Source organism: Pithys albifrons, chromosome 29, assembly GCF_047495875.1.
Source record: "Pithys albifrons albifrons isolate INPA30051 chromosome 29, PitAlb_v1, whole genome shotgun sequence".
Classification (NCBI taxonomy): Eukaryota; Metazoa; Chordata; class Aves; order Passeriformes; family Thamnophilidae; genus Pithys; species Pithys albifrons.
The window spans coordinates 99,169-124,170 of NC_092486.1; the positions used below are offsets into that span (position 1 = coordinate 99,169).

At 53.8% G+C, this 25,002-nt stretch overlaps 1 protein-coding gene across 1 annotated transcript; it reads right to left on the reverse strand.

Moving 5' to 3' along the window:
• Window positions 1–7,100: 7,100 nt before the first annotated feature.
• Window positions 7,101–24,055, reverse strand: LOC139683629 (serine/threonine-protein kinase pim-1-like). Its single transcript, XM_071578948.1, has 20 exons — window positions 23,836–24,055; window positions 23,609–23,751; window positions 23,291–23,497; window positions 23,102–23,152; window positions 22,529–22,895; window positions 21,702–21,878; window positions 21,290–21,424; window positions 19,736–21,042; window positions 19,002–19,074; window positions 17,407–17,503; window positions 16,900–17,141; window positions 16,365–16,435; window positions 15,922–16,053; window positions 15,640–15,748; window positions 15,366–15,494; window positions 13,935–14,034; window positions 12,895–13,037; window positions 11,832–11,967; window positions 11,162–11,223; window positions 7,101–9,308 (listed from the first exon to the last, which is right to left on the reverse strand). The coding sequence occupies exons 1-7, from the start codon at window positions 24,053–24,055 to the stop codon at window positions 21,318–21,320; spliced, it is 1,272 nt and encodes a 423-aa protein (XP_071435049.1). The 3' UTR covers window positions 7,101–9,308; window positions 11,162–11,223; window positions 11,832–11,967; window positions 12,895–13,037; window positions 13,935–14,034; window positions 15,366–15,494; window positions 15,640–15,748; window positions 15,922–16,053; window positions 16,365–16,435; window positions 16,900–17,141; window positions 17,407–17,503; window positions 19,002–19,074; window positions 19,736–21,042; window positions 21,290–21,317.
• Between the last annotated feature and the right edge of the window lie 947 nt (window positions 24,056–25,002).

Here is a 25,002-nt window from a genome sequence, read left to right on the forward strand (position 1 = left end):
TGGATCTGATGAGTGACCCTGAGGTCTTCTTACCCCAAGATATGTACCCCCAGGTCCAGGTGGGAGCACCCAGTACCTCCCCCAGGGCAGAGAGTCACACAAAGGGTGATCTAACTCTGTGTCATGGGGTATTTTGGAATAGTTGATGGCCCATTAGCAGACACGCCCAATCAGGCTGGTGTGAAGGTGCTAACGACTCCAGGGAGGGGAGCTATCACAGCTGTTACCTCACACATGTCTTTCACACCCAGCTCACAGTCTGAGGGGTCAGGTGTGTCCTGGGCAGCTGCTGCAAATGGTCCATTGTTCTTAGGCAATGAATAGAGGGGGTAGAATACATAGCTTTGATCACACACAGTGATAAACCAGTCCCACCTGCTGAACTGGGACATTATCCACCCCTTATTCTACACTATCAAGTCATTCCTAAATTAATAGTCTTTTTTTAACTATATACATATATATATATACACATACACACACATATATACAGTGAAACATTACAAACTCTTCTCACCCAAAATTAGGTCCCCCTGTGGTACACAACATGTTTCTCCATCTTTTTGCATTACCCACCAAGTGCAACCAGGTCCCTGAGCAAAAACAATCTCTCGGATGGGTTTGCCTTTGTTTGAGGTGGGACTCACCCAAACAGTCTTTCCTAACATACCTCTCATATGGACCACAGGGACTTTATCTCCATCTACAGTATTCAAGAGCTCTGATTGGGCAGGGCCAGCTCGATTGATGGAGCCTCGGGTGTTGACCAACCAGGTGGCCTTTGCCAAATGCAGCTCCCAGTGTTTGAAAGTTCCCCCACCCAACACCTTTAGGGTGGTTTTCAGCAGTCCATTACACGCTCAACTTTCCCAGCAGCTGGAGCATGGTAGGGGATATGATACACCCACTCAATGCCGTGCTCTCTGGCCCAGGTGTCTATGAGGCTGTTCTTGAAGTGGGTGCCGTTGTCAGACTCTGTTCTCTCTGGGGTGCCGTGTCTCCACAGGACTTGTTTCTCAAGGCCCAGGATGGTGTTCCGGGCAGTGGCGTGAGATACGGGGTGTGTCTCCAGCCATCCGGTGGTTGCCTCTACCATGGTCAGCACGTAGCGCTTGCCTTGGCGTGTTTGGGGAAGTGTGATGGAGTCAACTTGCCAGGCTTCCCCATACCTGTATTTCGCCCACCATCCACCATACCACAGAGGCTTCACCTGCCTGGCCTGCTTGATGGCAGCACATGTGTCACAGTCATGGATAACCTGTGAGACTCTGTCCATGGTTAGATCCACCCCTCGGTCACGAGCCCATCTGTATGTCGCATCTCTGCCCTGATGACCAGAGGCATCATGGGCCCATCGGGCTAGAAACAATTCACCTTTATGCTGCCAATCCAGATCTACCTGAGAGACTTCAATCCTGGCAGCTCGATCCACCTGCTCGTTGTTACGATGCTCCTCATTAGCCCGGCTCTTGGGTACATGAGCATCTACGTGACGGACCTTCACACTCAGCTTCTCTACCCGGGCAGGGATGTCCTGCCACATCTCAGCCGCCCAGATGGGTTTCCCTTTGCGCTGCCAGCCGGCCTTTCTCCAACGCTCCAGCCATCCCCACAGAGCACTGGCCACCATCCACGAGTCAGTGTAGAGGTAAAGTCTTGGCCACTTCTCTCGTTCGGCGATATCCAAGGCCAGCTGAACAGCTTTCAGCTCTGCAACCTGACTTGATCTACCTTGTCCTTCGGTCGTTTCTGCAGCTCCCCATGTAGGACTCCATACAGCTGCTTTCCATTTCCAGCCTGTCCCTACAATGTGGCAGGAGCCATCTGTGAAGAGACCATATCGCTTCTCCTCTTCTGGTAGCTGGTTATATGGTGGGGCCTCCTCAGCTCGTGTCACCTGCTCCTCTCCTTCTTCAGAGGACAATCTGAAACTCTCACCTTCTGGCAGTTGGTGATGATTTCCAAAATCCCAGGGCAATCAGGATTCCCTATCCGGGTTCGCTGCATGATCAGAGCAATCCACTTACTCCATGTGGCATCAGTGGCATGATGGGTAGAAGGAGCTTTTCCTTTGAACACCCATCCCAGCACTGGTAGTCGGGGTGCCAGGATGAGCTGTGCCTCAGTGCCAGTCACTTCTGAGGCAGCTCGAACTCCTTCATAAGCTGCCAGGATCTCTGTCTCAGCTGGGGTGTAGCTGGCTTCAGTCCATGGCAAATGGTGGGACTGTGTTTCCACCCCTGGGGCAGTCAATTCCAGGGGTACTGCACCCCCTTCCAGGTGAAAACGAACTGTGGCCTGCACTCTGCTGCCAACGGAATGGAGAAAAAGGCACTGGCAATGTCGATGGTGGCACCACTTGGCTGCCTTGGACTCCAGGTCACACTGAAGCTCCAGCATGTCCGGCACAGTGGCACTCAGGGGGGGTGTGACCTCATTGAGACCACGGTAACCCACCGTCAGCCTCCACTCTCCACTGGACTTTCGTACTGGCCACTGGGGCTATTAAAGGGTGAGTGAGTCTTGCTGACCACCCCTTGGCTCTCCAGCTCACGAACCATCTTGTGTATGGGGGTCACAGAGTCTCGGTCAGTGCGGTATTGCCGACGGTGAACTGTGGCTGTGGCCAGCGGTACCAATTGTTCTTCAACTTTCAGCAGTCCCACAGCAGAAGGGTCCTCTGAGAGGCCAGGCAAGGTGCTCAGCTGTCTGATTTCCTCTGTCTCCACAGCAGCTATGCCAAAGGCCCAACGCAGTCCCTTTGGGTCTTTGAAATACCCACTCCTCAGGTAGTCTGTGGCAAGGATACATGGGGCTTCTGGACCAGTCACAATGGGGTGTCTATGCCATTCCTTCCCAGTCAAGCTGACTTCAGCTTCCAGTACAGTCAGCTGTTGGGATCCCCCTGTCACCCCAGAAATAGAGATGGATTCTGCCCCGACGTATCCTGATGGCATCAACGTGCATTGTGCACCAGTGTCCACTAAAGCTTTGTATTTCTGTGGGTCTGATGAGCCAGGCCACCGAATCCACACACTCCAATAAACCCGATTGTCCCTCTCCTCTACCTGGCTAGAGGCAGGGCCCCCCTAGTTCTGGTCATGGTATTCACTGCGCTCTCCCTGTGAATATGACCGGGAGGTTCCTACAAGAGGATCGAGCATGACATCATCATTCCTATACTGTCTGGAGCCTTGCCCACGAGAGACCGGAGCAGCCTTCAACCTTGAAGAATTCCCTGTGTTAGTTGTGCCTCTTTGCAATTCACGTACTCGAGCTGCTAAGGAAGAGGTGGGTTTCCCATCCCACTTCCTCATATCTTCTCCATGCTCATGGAGGTAAAACCACAGATTGCCACGTGGAGTGTACCCTTTCTCCTTAGCTGGAGGACGCCTGGTCCTGATGGCAGAGACTCTCGTTTGTTCTGGAGAGATATGAAAGAGTCCTTCCTTAATCTTCTCTTCCAGTTCAGCCAGTTTTGTTTCCACAGCTGAGACGTGGGCTCGTAATGGAGCAGTGACAGTGTCTTCATAAATCCTGAGTTTGCTGACCAGTGCCCCCACCTTGTCCTCTCCTTCTCTCCACTGCAACGTTGGGAGGTAGCGAGAATACATTTCTGGCCCAAGCTGTGCAAATTTTAACCACATCTGGGACGTGCACTGGACACCATCTGGACTTTTAGGGAATCTCTCATCCTCTGAAAAGATTATCTCCAGTACGGCTAATTCCCTTAAGCACCGGATACCTTGTTCCATCGTGTTCCACTGTCCTTGCTGTACGTGGAGGTCCTCCTTACAAAGATATCTCTCCCTCACACTTGACAACAGTCGCCGCCAGAGGCTGAGAGTTTCCTGCCTCTTTCCAGTGCCCTGATCAATGACCACATCTCGAGACAGGGATCCCACCTGCCTTGCCTCACTCCCCTCTAGAATTGTATCATTGGCTGTGGCATCCCAGATTTGGAGCAGCCAGGTCAAGATGGACTCATTTGCCTGTCGTGTGAACTCTCTCCTGAGCTCACGCAGCTCACCCAGGGATAGGGACCGGGTGATTATTTCTGACTGTTTATTCTGCTTGATGTGAAGGTCCTGACTCTTCCTTGTCATTCACTACATGAACTGATTTGGTCTTTGATTTTCTATTCTGGACAGGGGTGACTGATTTCAGTTTCTGTTGTCCTTCTGGCTCCTCCACGGTTTGGGTGGACATGATGCTGATGATCTGTTTCCTTTTCTCTCTGGCTCAGACAAGGTTTCGGTGGACATGTGACTGGTTGATTGATTTCTTTGACTCTCTGGCCCAGCTGTGGTTTTGTTGGACATGGTGCTGGTTGATTGATTTCTTTTCCTCTCGGGCTCAACTGTGGTTTGGGTGGACATGGTACTGGTGGATTGCTTTATTCTCCTCTCTGGCTCAGCCACGGTTTGGGTGAACATGGCGCTGGTTCATGTATCTCTTCTTCCCTCTGGCTCAGTTGTAGTTTGGGTGGACATGGTGCTGGTTGATTGATTTCCTTTCCTCTCTGGCCCAGCCGTGGTTTTGTTGGACATGGTGCTGGTTGATTGATTTCTTTTCCCCTCTGGCTCAGCTGTGGTTTGAGTGGAGATGGTACTGAGTGATTGATTTCTATTCCTCTCTGGCTGTGCTGTGGTTTGGGTGGAGATGGTGCTGCTTAAATGGTTTCTTTTCTTCTCTGGCTCAGCTGTGGCTTTGGTGGACAGGATGCTGGTTCACTGATTTCTTTTACCCTCTGGCTTCACTCTGGTTTGCGTGGACATGGTACTGCGTGATTGATTTCTTTTCCGCTCTGGCTCATCTATGGTTTGGGTGGACATGGTGCTGGGTGATTGATTTCTTTTCCTCTCAAGCTCAACTGTGGGTTTGGTGGACATGGTGCTGGATGTTTGATTTGTTTTCCCCTCTGGCTCAGCTGTGCTTTTGGTGGACATGACGCTGGTTGATTAATTTCTTTTGCCCTCTGGCTCAGCCGTGGTTTCAGTGGACATTGCGCTGGTTGATTGATTTCCTTTCCTCTCTGCCTCAGCTGTGGTTTGGGTGGACATGGTGCTGGTTGTGTATCTCTTCTTCCCTGTGGCTCAGCTGTGGTTTTGGGTGGACATGGTGCTGCTTGATTGATTTCTTCTCCTCTCAGGCTCAGCCATGATTTTGGTTGACATGGTGCTGGGTGATTGATTTCTTTTAATCGTGGGCTCAGCTGTGGGTTTGGTGGACATGGTGCTGGATGTTTGATTTGTTTTCCCCTCTGGCTCGGCTGTGCTTTCGGTGGACATGGCGCTGGGTGATTGATTTCTTTTCGCCTCTGGCTCAGCTGTGGTTCTGGTGGACATGGTACTGGTTGTGTATCTCTTTTTCCCTGTGGCTCAGCTGTGGTTTGGGTGGACATGGTGCTGGTTGTTTAATTTCTTTTGCCCTCTGGCTCAGCTGTGGTTTGGGTGGACATGGTGCTGCTTGATTGATTTCTTCTCCTCTCTGGCTCAGCCGTGATTTGGGTGGACATTGTGCTGGTTGTGTATCTCTTCTTCCCTCTGGCTCATCTATGGTTTGGGTGGACATGGTGCTGGGTGATTGATTTCTTTTCCTCTCAGGCTCAGCTGTGGTTTGGGTGGACATGGTGCTGGGTGATTGATTTCTTTTCCTCTCAGGCTCAACTGTGGTTCTGGTGGACATGGTGCTGGATGGTTGATTTCTTTTGCCCTCTGGCTCAGCTGTGGTTTGGGTGGACATGGTGCTGGTTGAATTATTTCTTTTGACATCTGGCTCAGCCGTGTTCTGGGTGGACATGGTGCTGGTTGATTGATTTATTCTCCTCTCTGGCTCAGCCGTGGTTTGGGTGGACATTGTGCTGGTTGTGTATCTCTTCTTCCCTCTGGCTCATCTATGGTTTGGGTGGACATGGTGCTGGGTGATTGATTTCTTTTCCTCTCAGGCTCAACTGTGGTTCTGGTGGACATGGTGCTGGTTGATGGATTTCTTTTCCTCTCAGGCTCAGCTGTGGTTTGGGTGGACATGGTGCTGGTTCATTTATTTCTTTTGACATCTGGCTCAGCTGTGGTTTGGGTGGACATGGTGCTGGTTGTGTATCTCTTCTTCCCTCTGGCTCAGCCATGGTCTCGGTGACATGGTGCTGGTTGATTGATTTATTCTCCTCTCTGGCTCAGCCGTGGTTTGGGTGAACATGGTGCTGGTTGATTTATTTCTTTTGCCTTCTGGTTCAGCCGTGGTCTGGGTGGACACGGTGCTGGTTGTGTATCTCTTCTTCCCTCTGGCTCAGCTGTAGTTTGGGTGGACATGGTGCTGCTTGATTGATTTCTTCTCCTCTCGGGCTCATCTATGGTTTGGGTGGACATGGTGCTGGTTGATTTATTTCTTTTCCCCTCTGGCTTCACTGTGGTTTTGGTGGACATGGTGCTTGTTGATTGATTTCTTTTCCTCTGTAGCTCAGCTGTGGTTTTGGTGCACATGGTGCTGGTTCATTGATTTCTTTTGCCCTCTGTCCCAGCTGTGGTTTCAGTGGACATGGCACTGGTTGATTGATTTCCTTTCCTCTCTGCCTCAGCTGTGGTCTGGGTGGACACGGTGCTGGTTGTGTATCTCTTCTTCCCTGTTGCTCAGCTGTGGTTTGGTTGTCATGGTGCTGCTTGATTGATTTCTTCTCCTCTCTGGCTCAGCTGAGGTTTGGGTGGACATGGTGCTGATTGATTCTATTCTTTTCTTCCCTGTGGCTCAGCCTGATTTGGGTGGACATTGTGCTGGTTGTGTATCTCTTCTTCCCTGTGGCTCAGCTGTGGTTTGGGTGGACATGGTGCTGGTTGTGTATCTCTTCTTCCCTCTGACTCAGCTGTGGTTTGGGTGGACATGGTGCTGGTTGTGTATCTCTTCTTCCCTGTGGCTCAGCCGTGGTTTGGGTGGACATGGTGCTGGTTGTGTATCTCTTCTTCCCTGTGGCTCAGCCGTGGTTTGGGTGGACATGGTGCTGGTTGTGTATCTCTTCTTCCCTCTGGCTCAGCTGTGGTTTGGGTGGACATTGTGCTGGTTGTGTATCTCTTCTTCCCTCTGGCTCAGCTGTGGTTTGGGTGGACATGGTGCTGGTTGTGTATCTCTTCTTCCCTCTGGCTCAGCTGTGGTTTGGGTGGACATGGTGCCTGTGGATTTGCTCCTTTTCCCCTCCTCCTGACGATGCTGTTCCACCCCAAGCAGTGTCCGGTGGGCAGTGCCAGGGCCCAGCAGGTTGCTGTGAGCTGCCCATCTCTGGGGCTGCCAGAGCTTTTGCCTTTCACACAGCTGATTATTTTAACAGGGTCCTGCAGCTGTTCAGGGGTGAATTTCCAGATCACTTGAGGGGAGAAACTCTCCAAACACTGGCCCATGTCCTCCCACTTTCCGTGCCACTCAGCATTATCAGCTCCTAGAGCAGACCTCCAGGAAGCCTCCCTAGCAGGCCCCTCTTCTGCCCCCAAGCATCTTGTAGATGGTACAGACAAGACAAAGCAACACCAACAACATTATGCCATCCTTAACATCAAAAGGAAATGCAATATTCTCAAAGACTGTTGTAGCAGATCTGAAGGGTGAGAAGGAAGTGAAAGGGTTGAAATAACCCTTCCCTCCTGTTCCCCCCCAGGCTGGGTGCGATTTTTAATGAGACCCCAGAGGTACCAACCCAAGCCAGGACAGGCAAACAGGACTGAGGATACACTCACAATGAAACTCACTGCATCTCATGCTATGATGACAGAAACATAATATATAAATAAAGCAATTTTGATCCCTATCCCTGATCTTAAAAGGAGCATCAAAACAGGCAAATAATTCCCCCTACGTGGAAATATGAACAGGCTCAGGTACAACATCCACATGAACACCCCAAGCAACGTGGTGATTAGGGAGCTTCTGTTCCCAAATACACAAATGTCTAAAATGAAATTGTAATTCTGACTTCTCTCTCGAGCCCAACGTTGGGTGCCAAAAGATGTGCTGCTTTAAAGGTAAACTGGCAGGAGATATGAATGCAACTCAAAAGAGATTCTAAGTCAGAGTTACAATTTAATAACAATATTACAATAAATGCAATGGCACAAAGAGAAAATTGGGTTTAACCCACAAAAACCCAGAAGTCTAACCCAGCACCCTGGGGCACAAGCACAAAAGGGTTTCTTAGCCCCTGTGCTGAACCCTCTGTGGTTCCCCCAAGTCCAAAGTAAAAGTCCAAAGTGGAAAACCTGTTGGTGCAGCTGACAGTCGCAGGCTGCTTGAAAGTGGTGGTCTCCTCCTGACGAGGTTTTTGGTCCTCCTCTGGATCTGATGAGTGACCCTGAGGTCTTCTTACCCCAAGATATGTACCCCCAGGTCCAGGTGGGAGCACCCAGTACCTCCCCCAGGGCAGAGAGTCACACAAAGGGTGATCTAACTCTGTGTCATGGGGTATTTTGGAATAGTTGATGGCCCATTAGCAGACACGCCCCATCAGGCTGGTGTGAAGGTGCTAACGACTCCAGGGAGGGGAGTTATCACAGCTGTTACCTCACACATGTCTTTCACACCCAGCTCACAGTCTGAGGGGTCAGGTGTGTCCTGGGCAGCTGCTGCAAATGCTCCATTGTTCTTAGGCAATGAATAGAGGGGGTAGAATACATAGCTTTGATCACACACAGTGATAAACCAGTCCCACCTGCTGAACTGGGACAATATTGAAATACTAATGTGAGTGTGTGCAGCACCTCCCAGAGTTACCTGTGACACCAAACTGTGCTTGACATGGAGCTTTCTTGGCTCTTCTAGGGCAACGAGTTTACTGAAGAGCATGGAGAGCTTGAGCACTCTCCTTACAGTCAAGTTCCATTGGCAGAGGAAAGTTGCCATGTCACAGGTCTCTGTGTAATGGCTCAACTCCTTTTGACCTCATTTCAACTGTTCCAACAGCTCATTTCAAAGTGCCAGCTGGATTTCAGTCTGGTTCTTTTCCACCCTCTTAACCTTCTGGAGCTGGCAGGGGTTTGCTATTTTTAAGATATCAGTGCAAATCATGATACTGTTCTGGTCTCTCATGTACAGGTGTCTGGGCTCAATCTTTAAGTAAAAGTAACACTTCTTCAGAAGATTAAATTTGTTCTGGTCATGCTGGAGAAGGTGAGGGTTCACGTAATTGTGAAGGAAATCCAAAATAAGGGGTTTTTTGTCATGTGCTGCTCCATGGTGGCATTGTCTTGCCATTCTTCTCTGGGCACAGTACTCTCCAAACTGGTTTCAGTCTCATTCAAAACTTTAGCCAGGCTTCCAAAGCTCAGGTGCTGCGTAGGAAGGAATAATAATAACATTAAGAATCAAAGGAAAAGCATCCATGAGGGAGTATACTCATGGCTATAACTCTTCTCTCTTAATTAAAGCTTAGCTTATATAGATGGGAAAGAGCTACTAGACTAGATGTAGTTCCAGTGGAATTTTGCTTTAGAGTTGTATGGTTTCTAATATTTTGTATTGTCTACTTTGATGTATTCCCACCAACTGGTGTCCTTCGATCCCTCCCCTTAAGAGGTTCTACCTCTGCTTAATATATTCACTGACAGGAACCATTCTCTGAGACACTGCCAAAATTTCTCCCTTATTATCTTCTGTTTCATTCTAATTAGCTGCTTTTGTACTCCTGTAAGCAATTTCTTTCCATTCTTCTGCCTCTCTGGAGATGTCTACTTTTCTCTGTTTTAATCTGCCAGACTGCTGAGATTTGAGACCCATCTGTTCAACCAGCTCCTACAGCTGCATAATCACCTTTGGTGTTTCAAATGAACCCTCTGCCCCCATGGGAGCTGGTATGCAGCAGGCAGAGCAATGCAATATGCTGAGTGCCACCTCACGACAACTGCCAAGGGGAATTGACAGCGTTTTCCTTGCACTTCTACCTTCAGCAGTGGGTTGACAGTCACAACGTGACTGTTTTCAATGATGTTACTGCTTCCCCTTTGCTTAGATGAGACAGGGGAGAGAGACTGGGGGTGAAGATGTCGATCCTGATTCAACCAAACCAGCATATTATATGGAGATTCCCAAGTACCCTTTGGCACAAGTGGTAACCCAGAATCATAATTGTTTGGGTTGGAAGGGACCTTAAAGATCAACCCAATCCACCCCCTGTCGTGGACAGGGACACCTTCCACTAGACCAGGTTGCTCCAAGCCCTGTCCAACCTGGCCTTGAAAACTTGCATAGGATGGGGTGGCTACAACTTCTCTGGGCAACCTGTGCCCGAGTCTCACCACCCTCAGGGGGAGATTTTCTTCCTAATATCTAATCTAAACCCACCCTCACTTTGAAGCCTCTCACCTTTGTCCTATCACTACAGTTCCTGATGAAGAGACCCTCTCTGGCTGCCCTGTAGGCCCCTTCAGACAATGGAAGGTGCTGTGAGGTCTCCACACAACCCTCTCTACTCCAGGCTGAACAGCCCCAACTTTCTCAGCCTGCCTCCATAGAGGAGCTGCTCCAGCATCCTTATCAACTTCATGGCCTTCCTACAGACTTCCTCCAACAGTCCTCATGTCCTTCTTATGTTGGGGACACAACTGTACTCAATGTTTCAGTTGGGGGTCTCCTGAGAGCACAGTGGAGGGGGACCTCCAGGACTTCTACCCAGCCTCTGGGTATATGCAGCTTTTTGCTCAGGAAATAGCTTTTCTTTTTCTCTTTGAGTGGCCAGAAACACACTGGTGTGACCAGTGCAATACAGACACAACTGGGTGCAACACACCATGGCCCACACTGGATGAAGGCACACATTGTGTCTGACCCCGCAGTGCTCAAGTCTCAGGAGACAAAAAGCACAGGAAAGCTTAACCACAGGTTGACCCAGGGCTTTAGACATACAAAGAGAAGCAAAAAAATCATTTTTTGGGACATCACTATCAAATAAGGTCAGACATACAAACCACAGGGAACCCACACCATATGAATATTCAGAAAAAAACCCCAAAACATCTCCCCTAATCCAGATCAACCCACACTGCATCAAAGGGGCTGGGATCCCACCCCAAAGTTAGATGTGGCCTCTGCAGATAACACAAAACCCCAGGTCCCGAGAGGCTGCCTTGAGCTCACATCTCCTCCAAAAGGAGACAGCCAGGAGGACACAGCTCCTGGACCTGCATACCTGGCCAGGGGCCCTGGGAAGGCTCGTAGCTCCTCCAGTTCTTTTGGGCCATGAAGGGTTGCCTGGGAAACAGAAGCCAGGTCAGCAGCTGGACTCCAGCAAGCAGGACAGCCCCAGCTGGGCGAGCTGAAAGCCAGTGCCTTGGCCAAGGGCTCAGTGGTGCCAGGGAACTCCTTCTCTGGGCTGTCTTAAGGTAACACCAGAGCACAGACCCTGAACCATCACATGCACCCAGTGCCAAGGTCCAGGAAAGAAACGCCTGCTGAGATGGCATCTGCCTCCTCTGGGAAGAAAACCAGGAGACTGGAAGGCTGTAGCAGACTCAGGGCATGGCTACGGCCTCTGCACTGGAGCACCTCAGGAAGGCGAGTGCAGTTGTCCCTCCCAGAGTTCCAGAGCACATCTGTCCCCATCAGAAGGGATCACTGGGAGCAGGTCACAGGTGCCAAGGGTTACAGAGATGGAGGCTGAAAGCAACATCCAGGTGCAGACTCCAAAGTCCATGTGGGATGGAGAAGATGGGAGCAGGGGACAAGAAGGCTGCTAAGGAGGCAGTTTGAGTGATCAATGGTGTTTGCATCGCTCAGGGCAAGAAAAGCCACTCCAGGGAGGGGACTGAGGGTGTTTTGGGGCTCCAGGTTGTGTCAGACCTGAAGGCAGTGCAGCTCACCGTGGGCCAGCTGCCCCTCAGCAGAGGGGTGGGGACATACCAGCACCAGCTTGGCCTCCAGCTCCGAAGCGACGTGTGCGGCTGTGAGAACGTGAGGGGAACCACCGGGGTCGGGGGGTGGACACCAAGGGACCCCCTGCAAGGACACAAAGGCCACTGTGAGTCCCCTCACACTGACCTGTAAGCACTTAGAGAGCACAGCTGCCTGTCTCCAACACTGTCAAGGCCACAGAAAGAACTTGCCAGAAGAGAAGCCACCCCAGCAGGAACTTGACATAAGCACAGGGCAGGAATTTGCCAGAGAAAGGGGTTAATGCCAGGCCTGGCAAGGGGAGATCTGCTTAGAAGATCCTGATCAATTCATCCAGACAAAAATTCCCACTGTAGCAAACTGAGAATGGAAGCAACTGATCACACACATCACCCCAGCTTATGGGAACAGCACCCATGACCACCCTGTGGGTACCCACAACTTGGACTGTATAAAGGTGCTACCCCCAGACGAACAATTGCAGGACCCCCACCACCCAGAAACCCAGGGTGAAGAAGGACCAACAGGACACCACTGGATCCACAGGTGGTGACTGTCATCTGCTTGGTATCTCTCTCTCTCCTCCCCAACACTCCCCTTCCTATGTGCTTCTCTTTCTCTTTACTTCACACTTACTGTTTGATAAAATCCACATTATTGACTCTGACATACAGTCTCCTTTGCACCTTCCTTCAGGCAGAAATGTGACTCAAGAATCCTATCAAAACATGACCTCACACCACATCCACTTTGGAGGACATGACCAGCTCCCACCTTATCCCACACCTTGAGCAGCCCTCTCCTGGCCTTCCTACGCAAGAGCGTCCTCAAAAGCAACAGACATGAACAACAGGTCTTGCAGCCCCCCGAGCAGAGCCCCCAGACCGTGCCACCACCCCACAGCCCCCCAGTCACGCCACTTGCCTGCACAACCTCCTCCAGGATCAGACCAAGCTGTGAGACAGCCAATCTCCTCCCAACAGCCATTTATTCCCTTGCTGCCCCCTTGTCAGGCACCCCATCACGCCTCACCTCTTTGTTCTGCATTCCAGGTCCAGGGAAGCACAGGGACCATCATGGTCAGCACCATCACGGATGGACTGGCTGAGCTTGTGGCTGCTGCAGCTGAGCCCTGACTCGTGGCACTGCAGGAGCAGGCTGGGCTGGCCCAAAGGCTGCGAGGACAGGAGAACACAAACGTGCGTGAGAAACCAAGAACATCTCTGCTTTCCTCACTTAGGACAGTGGGACAGCTCTGCTGCTCCTGGAAAGTGCCCAGCAGGAGCAGAACAGCCACTTCCCTGCTCATGCCCTGCAGCACCTTGGGTTTATCCTGCCACATCCCTGCTCATACCCAACAGCTTTGAACAGTAATTTACATCAGCCATCTCTAGTCTGACAGCTCTCCTAGCCCTAACATGACCTCTTTTAAATTCCTTAAGGGGTGGTGACTCCACCATCTCCCTGGACAGTCTGTGCCAGGGCTGGACAGTCTGTGCCAGGGCTGGACAAGCCTTTCGAGGAAGAAACTTTTCCTAATGACCGATCTAAACCTCTCCTGGCACAACTTGAGGCTGTTTCCTCCTGTCCTATCACTTGTTACTTGGAAGAAAGGAGAGTACAGCCCCTCAGCTGGGGAATGACAGCCCAGCAGCTGGAGCTCATAAACACTGACAACTCACTGTAATAATCCCCAGGGTCTGTCAGGCACTGAATGCAACACAGCAAAGTGGCCTTTTTCTCCTCAGCTGGAGTGGGGACACATGGATTGCTGCCCAGATCTCTGGGAAATCCCCAAGCCTCTTATGCCCCAGCCCTGCCCATGTTGGGGTTACTTCTTGGGACTGGCCACCAGCCTCCCCTCAACTTCTGAACTACTGCCAAGAGTTTCTCCCCCTGCCCCTTCCCTCCCAGAAGCCAAAATGTAGCTCTTCTCTCAGGAGTCCTGGGTCTGCATCCTGCAGATGGGAGCAAAGGAGACACGCTGAAGGTCAGAGATTTTGGAACCAGCCGCAAACCTGCACATTTGCAGCAGATGATCACAGCAGGTTGCCCAGACTCCCCACCCTTACCTCTCCTGCCCTGGAGGGTCCGTGGCCAGGTTGGGCCAGTAGCCCTTGGAGTAGCGCTGGTCCCGGTAACTCTTGCCAGAAGGCTCTCCCTGCCTCAGGTCTAGAGAGGGAATCAAGATTCAGCATTACCCCTCCAGATCAACAATGAAGTTGCAAAAGAAAAGGCACCAGTCGGGCAATCTGCCATGCACACTCCATTTGCTTCCAAATTATCCTGACATATTGGAGGCATAACACCGACCTGGACATGTTTGTCAACACAGCACTGATGTCCTTTCCTTTTTCCTCCCTCCCCTTCTGTTCAGCCCAGAAACTCCAGGAACAGCAAAAAGAGGCCCTGACCACCCTGATCACATCATCAAGCTCAGCCTGGATCCAGGAACGACACAGGCTTTTAGCCATGGAAATGAAGATCAAATATCTCTTGGGTGCACCCGGATCCTGCTCAGATTTCCTGAATGCAAATGGCAGCCTGTGCTGGGCAGGTAGAACAACAGCCAGGAGTGTGGGCAGGAGAAAGCCCTGGATATGTGCAAGCCATGGCAGAAGAGCCCACCCTGAAGGAAACATCACTTATTTTGCAAGCAAGCTGCCCCCATGCCCAGAGGCCAAGGATAAACTCCAACCTCTGTCACCATGCCAGGCCCCCCAGCCTGCTGCCAACAGGGCCACTCGCCGTCCCGAGTGCTCCCCGAGGCCACAGTGTGCGTGGGCAGGTTTGGGCACCACAGGCTGCTGCCCAGGCTCTGCCAGGCCACTGCTGCCGCCTCACCGCCACACCCCCAGCTGCCCTTCTGACCAATGGGTGCTCGGACATTAACATAGACTGCAGTGCACCCTGGGTAGTGCTGGCGCCTCACCCTGACCTCAGGCATAAAGCCAGTAAGCCTTTATGTACCACCCAGGCACAAGCCACATGCAGAGGGACCTCATGGCTGAGCCCAGTGCAGGTCAGTGGCCTGGCCTTGGGGCACACCCGGAGGGTGAGTAGAGCTGTGAGTGTCTGTGGCCATGCAGGCACCACCAGCTCTGGGTGCACCACAACCTCAGGAAGCTTCGCCCCAGTTGTGTGTGACCTGCGGCCCTGCCTGCTGCCAATGGCACAAATAGCCCAAAGCACCCACAGCTGCTTTTTTCGCACCTCTCTTCTATTCCTTTTATTGTCTAACACCCACAAAACCAGTGCACACCAAGCTCCACGGCTCCCCCTCTCTTCTTCATCTCCTGACACTTTAACACATTTCCTGCTCTGACACTCTGGGTCTTTCTCGACCAGCACAGAGTTTTCAAGAGAACATCTCTCTCCAAGCCCACCATCATCCATGTCACACACTGAGGACTTGCCCGGGACTGGCATGACCCTGCACAGCTGCAAAACAGCTTTGCCCATCCTTTCAGCTCCTCAAACCTGACAACAGTGCTGCCACTCACAGCTGCTGTGTTCCACTCCAGCCGAGGGCCAGCGATCCCAGTACAGCTTCCCAAGGGCTCACAGGACCTCCCGCATCAAAGAGGCTTTAGAAAGTTACAACCACTGTTTAGGAAGGACTCACTTCCAGGCTAAAAAAGCACAGAAAGGGACATGGCCATCAAGAGCTGGGCAATGGCACAGCCTCTGAACAAGTACAGAGGAAGAAGCAGCAGGTGATGGGGAGATGTGTCACCTGGGGTGTCACCAGGGCCAGGGCAGCATTTTGCCCCCTACCTGTGCTTCCAACATGGGGGGAGTCCAAGTCTGTCTCGGACGCGGCTTTGGAAGAAGTTTCCTCTGTGAGTTTCGACCAAAAGCAGCCAAACCACCTGAATCCAGAGCTCTGGACAATGGAGGTTGTCACAAAGCAAAAGAGAGGAAAAGCATGAGGAGGTGAGAATGCCATGGCCACCCAGACACCTGCTGGGAGTAGGCACCATTTTGCCATGGGCAGAGCTGGCACCAAGGACAGGCAAGCTCAGAGCATAAGGCTGACACCGGCTCCAGCATGTTCACCTTGGCCTCATGCGGCTTCTCCGCCTCCTCCTCGGCAGAGTCCTCAGCTGTGCTCTCCAAGGAAGGATGGCTGTCATCCAAGGAGACAGTGGAGGACTCTGGGACAGTCCCCATCCTCATCTTTAGCTCCTTCTGGCATCAGAGAATGAAGCTGCCACGTGCTGCTCCCAGAGGAGCTGCACAGAGCATGGTCAGAGTGCCATGATTAGGGGAGAGTATCCCTAAGGAACATCCCTTACATAGCTGGTGAGGAGCAGGAGCACACACAGCACGGTACAGCCAGGCACTCCAGTGGAGGGAGGCTGAAGAGGGCTCCCCTAATCTTTCAGGGACAGCTGACACCATGGATGGGAGCATTCTCTGTGAGTTCAGTGCATGGAATGACATGACAGCAAGTCCCAAATGCCCCCAGGACTCGCAATGGGATGGCCCCTCTGACTCACCTGCTCTGCTGGGAGGACTGGCTGCACCCTTCTGAGCAACAGCAGGTTACCACAGGGCTCCCCAGGTTCTCCTGTAGACCAGAGGGAAGGACACAGTCAGGGTATGACCCAAGGAGCCCTAATGTATCCATCAGAAGCATTTCCAGGGCTTCCATCATCCCATCCCACAGCATGGTCACCCTTTTACTGGGTAAGATGTTCCCCAAGAGATTCAAAAGGCCATTCTGGTCCCTGGTCCCTGCCAGCAACAGGGAGGTAAAGGCTGAACTGGTGCACCTTAAAGGCAAGTTCTAAAGTAGAAATCCTTCCCTGTGAGGATGGGGAGGCCCTGGCACAGGATGCCCAGAGAAGCTGTGGGTGCCCCATCCCTGGAGGTGTTCAAGGCAAGGTTGGACAGGGTTTGTAACAACCTGGTCTAGTGGAAGGTGTCCCTGCCCATGGCAGGGGGTGGAACGTGATGAGCTTTAAGTGCCTCCCCACACAAACCTTCTGGCATTCTGTGGGTTTTACAGAGAAACAAGGCAGCAACACTCACCTGCTGGCAGCACCAGCTGTGGAGGGGACTCAGCAAAACCCTCTCCTGGAGGGGTGGCCATCCCTTGTAGGGCTGCAGCTCTTGTCCAACACTGAGCACCAGCAATGCTGTGGCCTGAGCAGGTGCTGGGGACCAGAGGGACACATCCTCATGGCAGCTGGGTCCCTGGGGTGGCACCGGCTGGGACCACTGGTCATACTGGTAACCTTCACTCCAGGGAAGTTCATTGCCAGGCTCTCCATCTGCAAAAAGACCCTCAGGGATTTACAATTTTTATAATGCTTGTAATTCCATCAGGCAATTCTTGTCATATGCAATTCTCCCCTTCTCCCTTACACATCAGCAGGAGTTGGGGGAATGAGGAAAGACCACAGGCAGCAGGTGAGGGAGGAGGCAGGACACAGCACAGCAGCAGGAGCCTTTCAGAGGCTTCAAGGAAGGTGGGCTGGGAAAGACAGAGGGGAAAAAATCTCCTGGGAATGTGCCTGAGGTTGCAAAGGAACTCACAAGGGGAATGCCATGGAAAGAGCCCACGAGCAGCAGACACCAGCAGTTCAAAGGAGCCTGGGGCCTCCAGCCTGTTCCTCCATTCCTGTTGCACACCCTGAGCAGGAAAGAAAATTCACCAGGAAGCTTTATTGCTGTTCCACAGCAGCACCCAGGGATGGGTTGCTTGCTTGTAGCAGATTTATTCAGGGTTGGGTTTCTGTTTCAAAGGCTGTTTGAACAGGTGGCATTTGTTTTATTTTACACACATTGGTCCCAGGGGGGAATCCTGCTTATTCCAGCTTGGCAGCCTCCTGCCAGAAACATGCTGGGCACTGGGAAATTCCCCTCCCATTGCCTTGAGAAAAGGCAGGTAGGACCCACCCCTCACAGGGAAAGACTATGGCACCTCTTGGATGCAGTGCTACCAAAGCCTTTGCTTCACTGCCAGCATTGCCTCCAGCCCACTCAGGCTTGGCTTCAATGAGCTGCTCCCACATGGCCTGGAGATGCTTGAGACCCACAGGGATGTTCAGGGATATTCAACTTGATGCTGCCTGGCAAGCTCAGCTGGGAAGAGTCAGGCAGGACAGCCCAGGCTATAAGGATGGAGAGGGAGGTTGCCAGGTGGATCCCAGCTTGGCACCTGATTCAGGCTTTGCCTTTCCAAGATGGATGGATTCATCCATGGATGGCCATCACAAAGAACAAATGGGCCAAGCACTGGCAAAGGAAGCTGCAGAAACCACAGGGAGCAGACCTGACTGCTTGCAGAAGACAAGCCAATGGGATCATCACACCTGGGACTTCCTTCCAGGGAAGGAGGATCCCAGCCTCAGCCCTGAGAGCAGCAGAGGGCAATCAGGATTGATGACCCTTTTTACCGTCTGGCAGAGCTCTTTGAAAAGGAATTTGGCATCAGCAGGGAAAGGTGATAGTGGGATATTCCAATGGATGCACTGCCCAGCTGGGAAGGGAAAGCTCTCCTGTTCTTCCCTTGACACCAGAGTAGGATCATGTCCCTCATTGTGGTGTCTGTTGGCGCTCTGGGTGAACGGGCACTAGAGGGGTCACTGAGAGACAAAGCAAAACCATCAAAGAGGCAGCAGGGAGGGGGAAATGCTGGGGCTTCACCAACAGACACCCTGCAGCTCTGCACTCAGCAGGATGAGCTCCTTCCAAAATCCTCAACCCTCTAAGTGTGAAATCCCCTTACTCAGCTCCACTTTGCACCCTCACAGGACTGCTGAGAATGGGGCCAGCTCTCCTGAGGCTCAGCCAAGAGGCACTGCCCTCATCCAGCACCCACTCCCAGCTCCTCTTCTCCTCCCATAGCACCCACAGCACCCATCCCCTGAACCTCTGCTAATTAGGCCCAAATTACTCAGACTTTGCATAAGGATGTGAGGCTCAAGCCCTCACTTTTCAGCCCATGCCTGGGGGATGCAGCCAGGCAGGAGCAGCCTTTCAGCTCTTGGGGGGATGCAAGGAGCAAGAAGTAGCTGCTGGAAAAAAACCCAGGGAGTGGTGAGCTGCTTCCCAGCCCATGCCAGCACAGTGCCACACATGGAGAAGCCTCCTGGGGGGACCACAACCTCCTGCTCCATTGCCTTTACCTGCCATCAAAGGAATAGCACAGGAGAGCTCTGGCTGAGCAGGTGCCACCTCTGGAAGAAGGTCTTCTTCCACCTGCAAAGGAGTCAGAGGGAAAATGTGATAAAACAAAGAGAAAAAGGGTGGCACAGAGCAAAAGCTGAGGAAACCATAGAGCCAATGGAAAGGAAAGTGTGCTGCTTGTGGGTCTGGGGCTCACCGCCTGCCCCACACTGCAGGAGCCCAGGCTGCAGGTGAGACCCACACCAGCATGGACACAGCTCTGTCCCAGCAAGTGAGGGGGGCTGCAGCACCACGGAGAGCAGTCAGGAGGAGAAACTACATGAAAAATGCCACAAAACCAAAAGCAGGCAGGAAATATTAACAAGAACATTAATCAAAGGACCAGACACGGTCAAAGGACCCAGGAGTACACACAAATGGTAGCACCCCATCAGGGTCCTCTGCAACATCCACCCTGCAAGGGGAGACCTTCACTCACCCACCAGCCCCTGCCTGCCCTCCTTCAGCCAAAATAAGGAGTGTTTTTCCTCCTGTCAAGCTCTGCAGCCTTGGGCACTGTTAGCACTGAAGCTGCAGGTCCCACAGCAGAGACCACACCTTGGAGCTCATAGGCCAAGAGAGAAGACAGCAGGGCAACAACAAGCTTTGAACCTCCATCCCCATCCCCTCAGATTGAGGACAGAGGAGGAGGATGCTCCTGTAGACAAACCACAACACAGAACAGCTGTCCCACCTCATGCTCACTCCTCCTTAACTCCCACTCCCGGCAGCAGGCTCAGAGCTTCTCCAGCAGGTCGGGCTCCAGGCTCTGCTCCTGCTCTGGCGTTTCCAGGAGCAGAGGGTCAGAGAGCTTCAGCCATTCGGCCCGCTGAGGGTCAACAGGAATCATAACACATCAGATCCACAGGGATCAATAGCACATGGCTGGACACATGGGCTCAGGGAAAAATAGCTTCCCTTCAGAATATGGGGGTAACCAGCCTCTTGTGCAGGATTTATTCCCTCTCCCACACTGCCACAGGGGTGCTGACCCACCGGGTCTCAGCAGATCCACAGAAATGCCAAAATATCTGTGGCAAAGATGCTTCCCCCATCAAAGGGGCAGGTAACTATGACCATCCTTTCCTTTGACAAAAACAACTAGCTTTAATCCCACGTAACAGTCAGCCCAGGGCACTGCCAGGTTTGCAGGACACCCCACTGGGAACCCTGGAAAGAAGCCCAGCTTCCAGGGCTATGTATCAGCTCCTCACCTACCCCACCAGGATGGGTGGGAGCTGTTTGTCTGATCTGTACTTACAAGTCTCTGAGAAGATTTCACAGCCCCCCAGGCCTGTCCTGATGCTTAACATCCTTAGAGCTAAAGAGCTTAGTATCTTAGTGAAATCTTCTCTACTACCAAAGAAGCCCCTCTATACCTGCTCCCATGGAAGCTGCGGGGACAGCCAGGCAGCATCCCCAAAGAGCAGCCTCCTGCACCCACAGGGCTGTTATCACATCCCCTATACCCCTTCCTCCCTCCTGCATATCTTCCCTAGAAGAAATAACCCCAAGGCCTTCTTCAGAGGTCATCTTCCCTTCAATTTCTCATCCCCCCAACTCTCCTGTTCTGCACTCAACTGAAAACCAAACCAGCCGCTGCACAGGTTCTGCAGCCCCACCTTTGTGTTGGTTTCTGTCAGGCCCACTCCCCCTGCCCCAGCCCCTGCCCAGGGCTGGGTGAGGCTCTCATTTCACAACCAGCCCAGACCACCCCTCCACCCCCTGCCAAGGAGCAGCTTGGCTGTGGGCTGAAGAATTAATAGCATTTCCCACCAGCAAAGGGGGGAACCTTCAATAGCCAGCCAGGCCCACATCTGGGAGCATCGCCCTGGGGGTGTACTTATCTGTAAACTAGGTGTGGAAGACAGCTTTGATGGTGGTGCCAGCTTCAAAGTCCATCATCCTCAGGTGGGCAGTGTCCAGGTCAACAAAGAGGCCTTGATGTCTCTGGCAGCAGGCCCACCCAATACAGCTTCTCCAAGGGCTCCTTCTCCATCCCTGTGGGCGAGACCAGGCTGTCAGCATTGTGCCAAGGGCTCCAGCTCTCAGCAAAGCAGGGCGAGCAAAACCAGGTTGGATGGTGGCCAGCAATGCATGGAAGACCAGGTGTCCAGCTCAGCTCCCACACTAAGAGGTGAGATGCGTGTTTCCATGTGCTAATCTACCCCTAGTGCCACACTTATGCCAGAAAAGTCTGGTTTTCTTTGCTTCTTATTGCCAGGAGATGTGTGGAGCGGTTACTTGCCAGGTCCCTCGATCAAACAAAGCACCTTCTAGGGCAGGTGCATGCCCTGCACCCAAGGATGGCAGAATAGGTCTTCCAGTGATGGTCTCTCTGAGGGGCGGATGGACAAACACCACTTGATGAGGTGTCGGCACTCTGGGGGAGAGAAACCAGAAACTGACGGTCAGCTGGAGAAGGATCCTGTCCCCTTTGTCCCACTGTCTGTGTGCCCAGGCCATTCTGGGGGCACTCAGAGCTGCATCCAAACTTCCCGATTACTTCTCTGTTTTGGAGGAGAGCAGGATGGCAGGACATGTGCCACCTCCTCCAGCCAACCAGGGGATATAAACAGCTTCAAGAGCAGGATCCACATGAGCCCGCTGCCAACTCCCAACACCATTATTCCCCCCATGCCACAAAGATGGGTATCCACCTCGAGAGACCGGTTGTGGGAACCGGAGCTGCCCCCCCGTGGTGCTCCAGCCTTGCAGGAAAGGGTGCTTCCCGCAGACCATCTGGTAGAGCAGGATGCCCAGGGACCAGATTGTTGCCCCCTCGCCGTGGTAGTATTTGTGGTGGATCCACTCCGGCGGACTGTATGACAGTGTTCCTATGGAATACAGACAGAGCTCACCAGGGGGATGCTTCCTGCTCCCAGACCCTCGCCTGAGCATCCCTGGGGATGTGGCACCTGCCCCACTGCCACACGCTGGGACCCGCTGCCTTCTCACCAGCACCTGACAGCAGCTTACAAACTCTGGGTTGTAGGAGAAGCCACCGGTGTCCAAGAGGGCAGCAGAAGTCCTGGGAAGGCCCAACCATTACCCACAAGGAACAAACCCACCCAGTGGTGAGGAAAAGCCTTGCCTTCTCCCTGCCCCACTGCACTGCCCTCAACAGTTAATCATAAGACAAGGCAAACAAGGGGAGCAGAGCAGCCCATGACCTTCCTGGCATGCACACCTAACCAGCTGCTGCAGGAGTTCTGAGCCCTCCTCTCTGCTACCCTCACAGGTGTTTTTATCAGGCTGGCTCCGCCCGGTACCCACTCCAGCCCAGGACGGGATGAGTGGTGAGGGCTGTCAGCAAGGCTGGGGACTGGCTTGCAATAGCTCACCCGCCCCATCCCAATCCTAAAGCAACTTGGCTGGAGAATTAATCCCATTCTCTCTCAGATTAATGGGGAATCTCCAGTGCAGCATGGCCATGCAATGCCTGAGGTGCCCGGTACCAGGAGCATCCCCCTGGGTGTGGGCTCACCTGCAAACTGGGTGTACACCCTGTCCCGAAGGAACGTGCCGCATCCAAAGTCAATGAGTTTCAAGTTGCCGGTGGCCAGGTCGAGGAGGATGTTTTCGGGCTTGATGTCACGGTGCAGGACGCCACAGCTGGTGCAGTGCTGTACAGCCTTCAGCACTTGACAGAACAGCTTCCAGGCCACCTCCTCTGGCAGGAACTTCCACTCCCGGATTAAGTGGAAGAGGTCCTGAGACCACTGTGGACGCTCCATCACCAACAAGAAAACGTTGGAGAGCTCAAACCACTCCAGGAGCTGGATGACACCAGGAAACCCAGTGGACACCTTGTTCAGCAGCACGATCTCCAGGGGCGCCCGGGTGCCGTCGGGCTGCGGGGGGACCACGATGTCGTCAGTGCCACTGATGATGTGTCACAGCTCTGTCTGGTACCCCTTACCCAGCCTGGGATGCTCCCGCCCCGCACTGACCCCACGCCCGCTCTCCCTCCAAGCGTCCTGGCGGCTTCCACCCTCCCGGGCTCGGCTCCTCCCGTCCCGTCCCGCCCCGCTTGTTCCCGCTGGCCCCGCTCACTCACCAGCTTGCCCCAGTGCCGGATGCGATTCCGACGCACGAGTTTGATGGCCACCTGCGAGCCAAGGGGAGCAGCGGACTGAGCCCGCTGCCCGACCCGCACAACCCTCCTTCTCCTCCTCATGTTCCTCCTCCTTCTCTTCCTCCTCCTCCTCCTCCTCCTCCTCCGCCCGCCGCCGGCCCCGCCACTCACCGGGGCTCCGTCCTCGAGTCGAGTCCCCGCATAGACTTTGCCGAAGCCGCCACTGCCCAGCAGCGAACCCATCCGGTAGCGCCTGTACAGGAGCTCCTTCGCCTTCCTTGCGGGCGAGACGTGGCCGGCAGGGTTCGACCCGGGGCCCGGCACGGTCCCCGAACGCCCCTCGACCGCCTTGGGCTGGGTATCCCCGACCGCCTTGGGCTGGGTATCCCCGACCGCCTTGGGCTGGGTATCCCCGACCGCCTTGGGCTGGGTTTCCCCGACCGCCTTGGGCTGGGTATCCCCGACCGCCTTGGGCTGGGTTTCCCCAACAGCCCCAGGCACCGGCCGCTCGCTGCTCGCGGCCGCGCTGCCGAGCGGCGGAGCTCTGGCAGGGGAAGCCGCAGACGAGGCGGCAGCGGCCGCGGCGCCGGTGTCCTCTGACAGCCCTGGGAGGCGCCGGGGCCGGGCCCGCAGCAGAGGCAGCGCTCGGGCTCGGGCTCGGGCTCGGGCTCGGGCTCGGGCTCGGGCTCGGGCTCGGGCTCGGACTCGGACTCGGACTCGGGATCGGGATCGGGATCGAGGCCCGGGCCGGAGCCGGAGCAGGCGGAGCCAAGGGGCGGCGAGGCCGAGCCCGTCCCACAGCCAGCCGCAGATGCTCGTCCAGCAGCCCCGCAGCCGGCACGCCGAGACTCGGGCAAAGGCGAGAGCGCGCCGGGCCAGGCAGGGGCGGGGACGGGGCGGCCCCGACCCGGAGCGGGGGAGGGACACCGGGGCCATGGCCCGGGCCGCCAGGGGCAGGGGGAGACCGGGAAAGGGAGAGGGACACCGCGGGAGGGACAGCGGGAGAGGGACAATGGGAGAGGGTGCGGGACACCGGGAGAGGGACACCGAGGGTGCGGGGCACCAGAGAGGAAGAGGAGGAAAAGAGTAAAAGTCTGTGCGAGAGCGAATCGCTGCTGCCGCTGCTGTCGCTGCTGCCGCCGCTGTCGCCGCTATCGCCAAAGTGCCAGGGCCGTTTGTCCGTTTGTCCGTCGCCCGTTTGTCCCCGCGCGCCCCGGAGGCAACCCCTCCGCTCCGAAGCAGCCCCGGCAGGAGCCACCGACTTTTTCAGCTACCTCTTCGCTTTATTAAATAAACTCTTTTGGCGGCAACCTTGCCCCTTGCCGCCGATGCTCAGCATCTCCCGGACCCATCCCGCCCGTTCGTCCTGCCCTGCCGTTGCTTCCTCCCATGCCAAGCGGACTTGTCCCTGTTCTTTGGGAAGGCATTTGCTCGGTGAGCAGCCCCGGGGCGTCTGGCCAGCGCCAGTCAGAGCAAGAGCCAGAGCCAGCCCGGGGAAGGGCAGAACAGGACGATGGGGAGGGAGAAATCCAGCCCCTTGGGGTCAGCGCAGCTCCCCAGCGGCACCAGGGCTGTTTGTGTTCTCCTGTCCGGTTACAGGGGGAAATTGGACACTGTGGAGAGAATTAAAAAGAATAGAAGTACAACACTGGTTTTGCTGCCATTTGGATGCCAGTCCATACTAATAAATCCAGGTTTAATTTGGAATGCACACGATTTAGCAGCTTTTGCAGTACACAATATTTAACAGCTCCCCTTCAAGGTACAATGGGAAAAGGGTGGGAGAGCAGGAGAAAAGGGGGACTGGGACCTCCAAACTGAGTGGGAAAGAAGGTGAGACTTTGAAACCGAGCAGGGCAGGGGGGAAGCAACACTCCCAAACT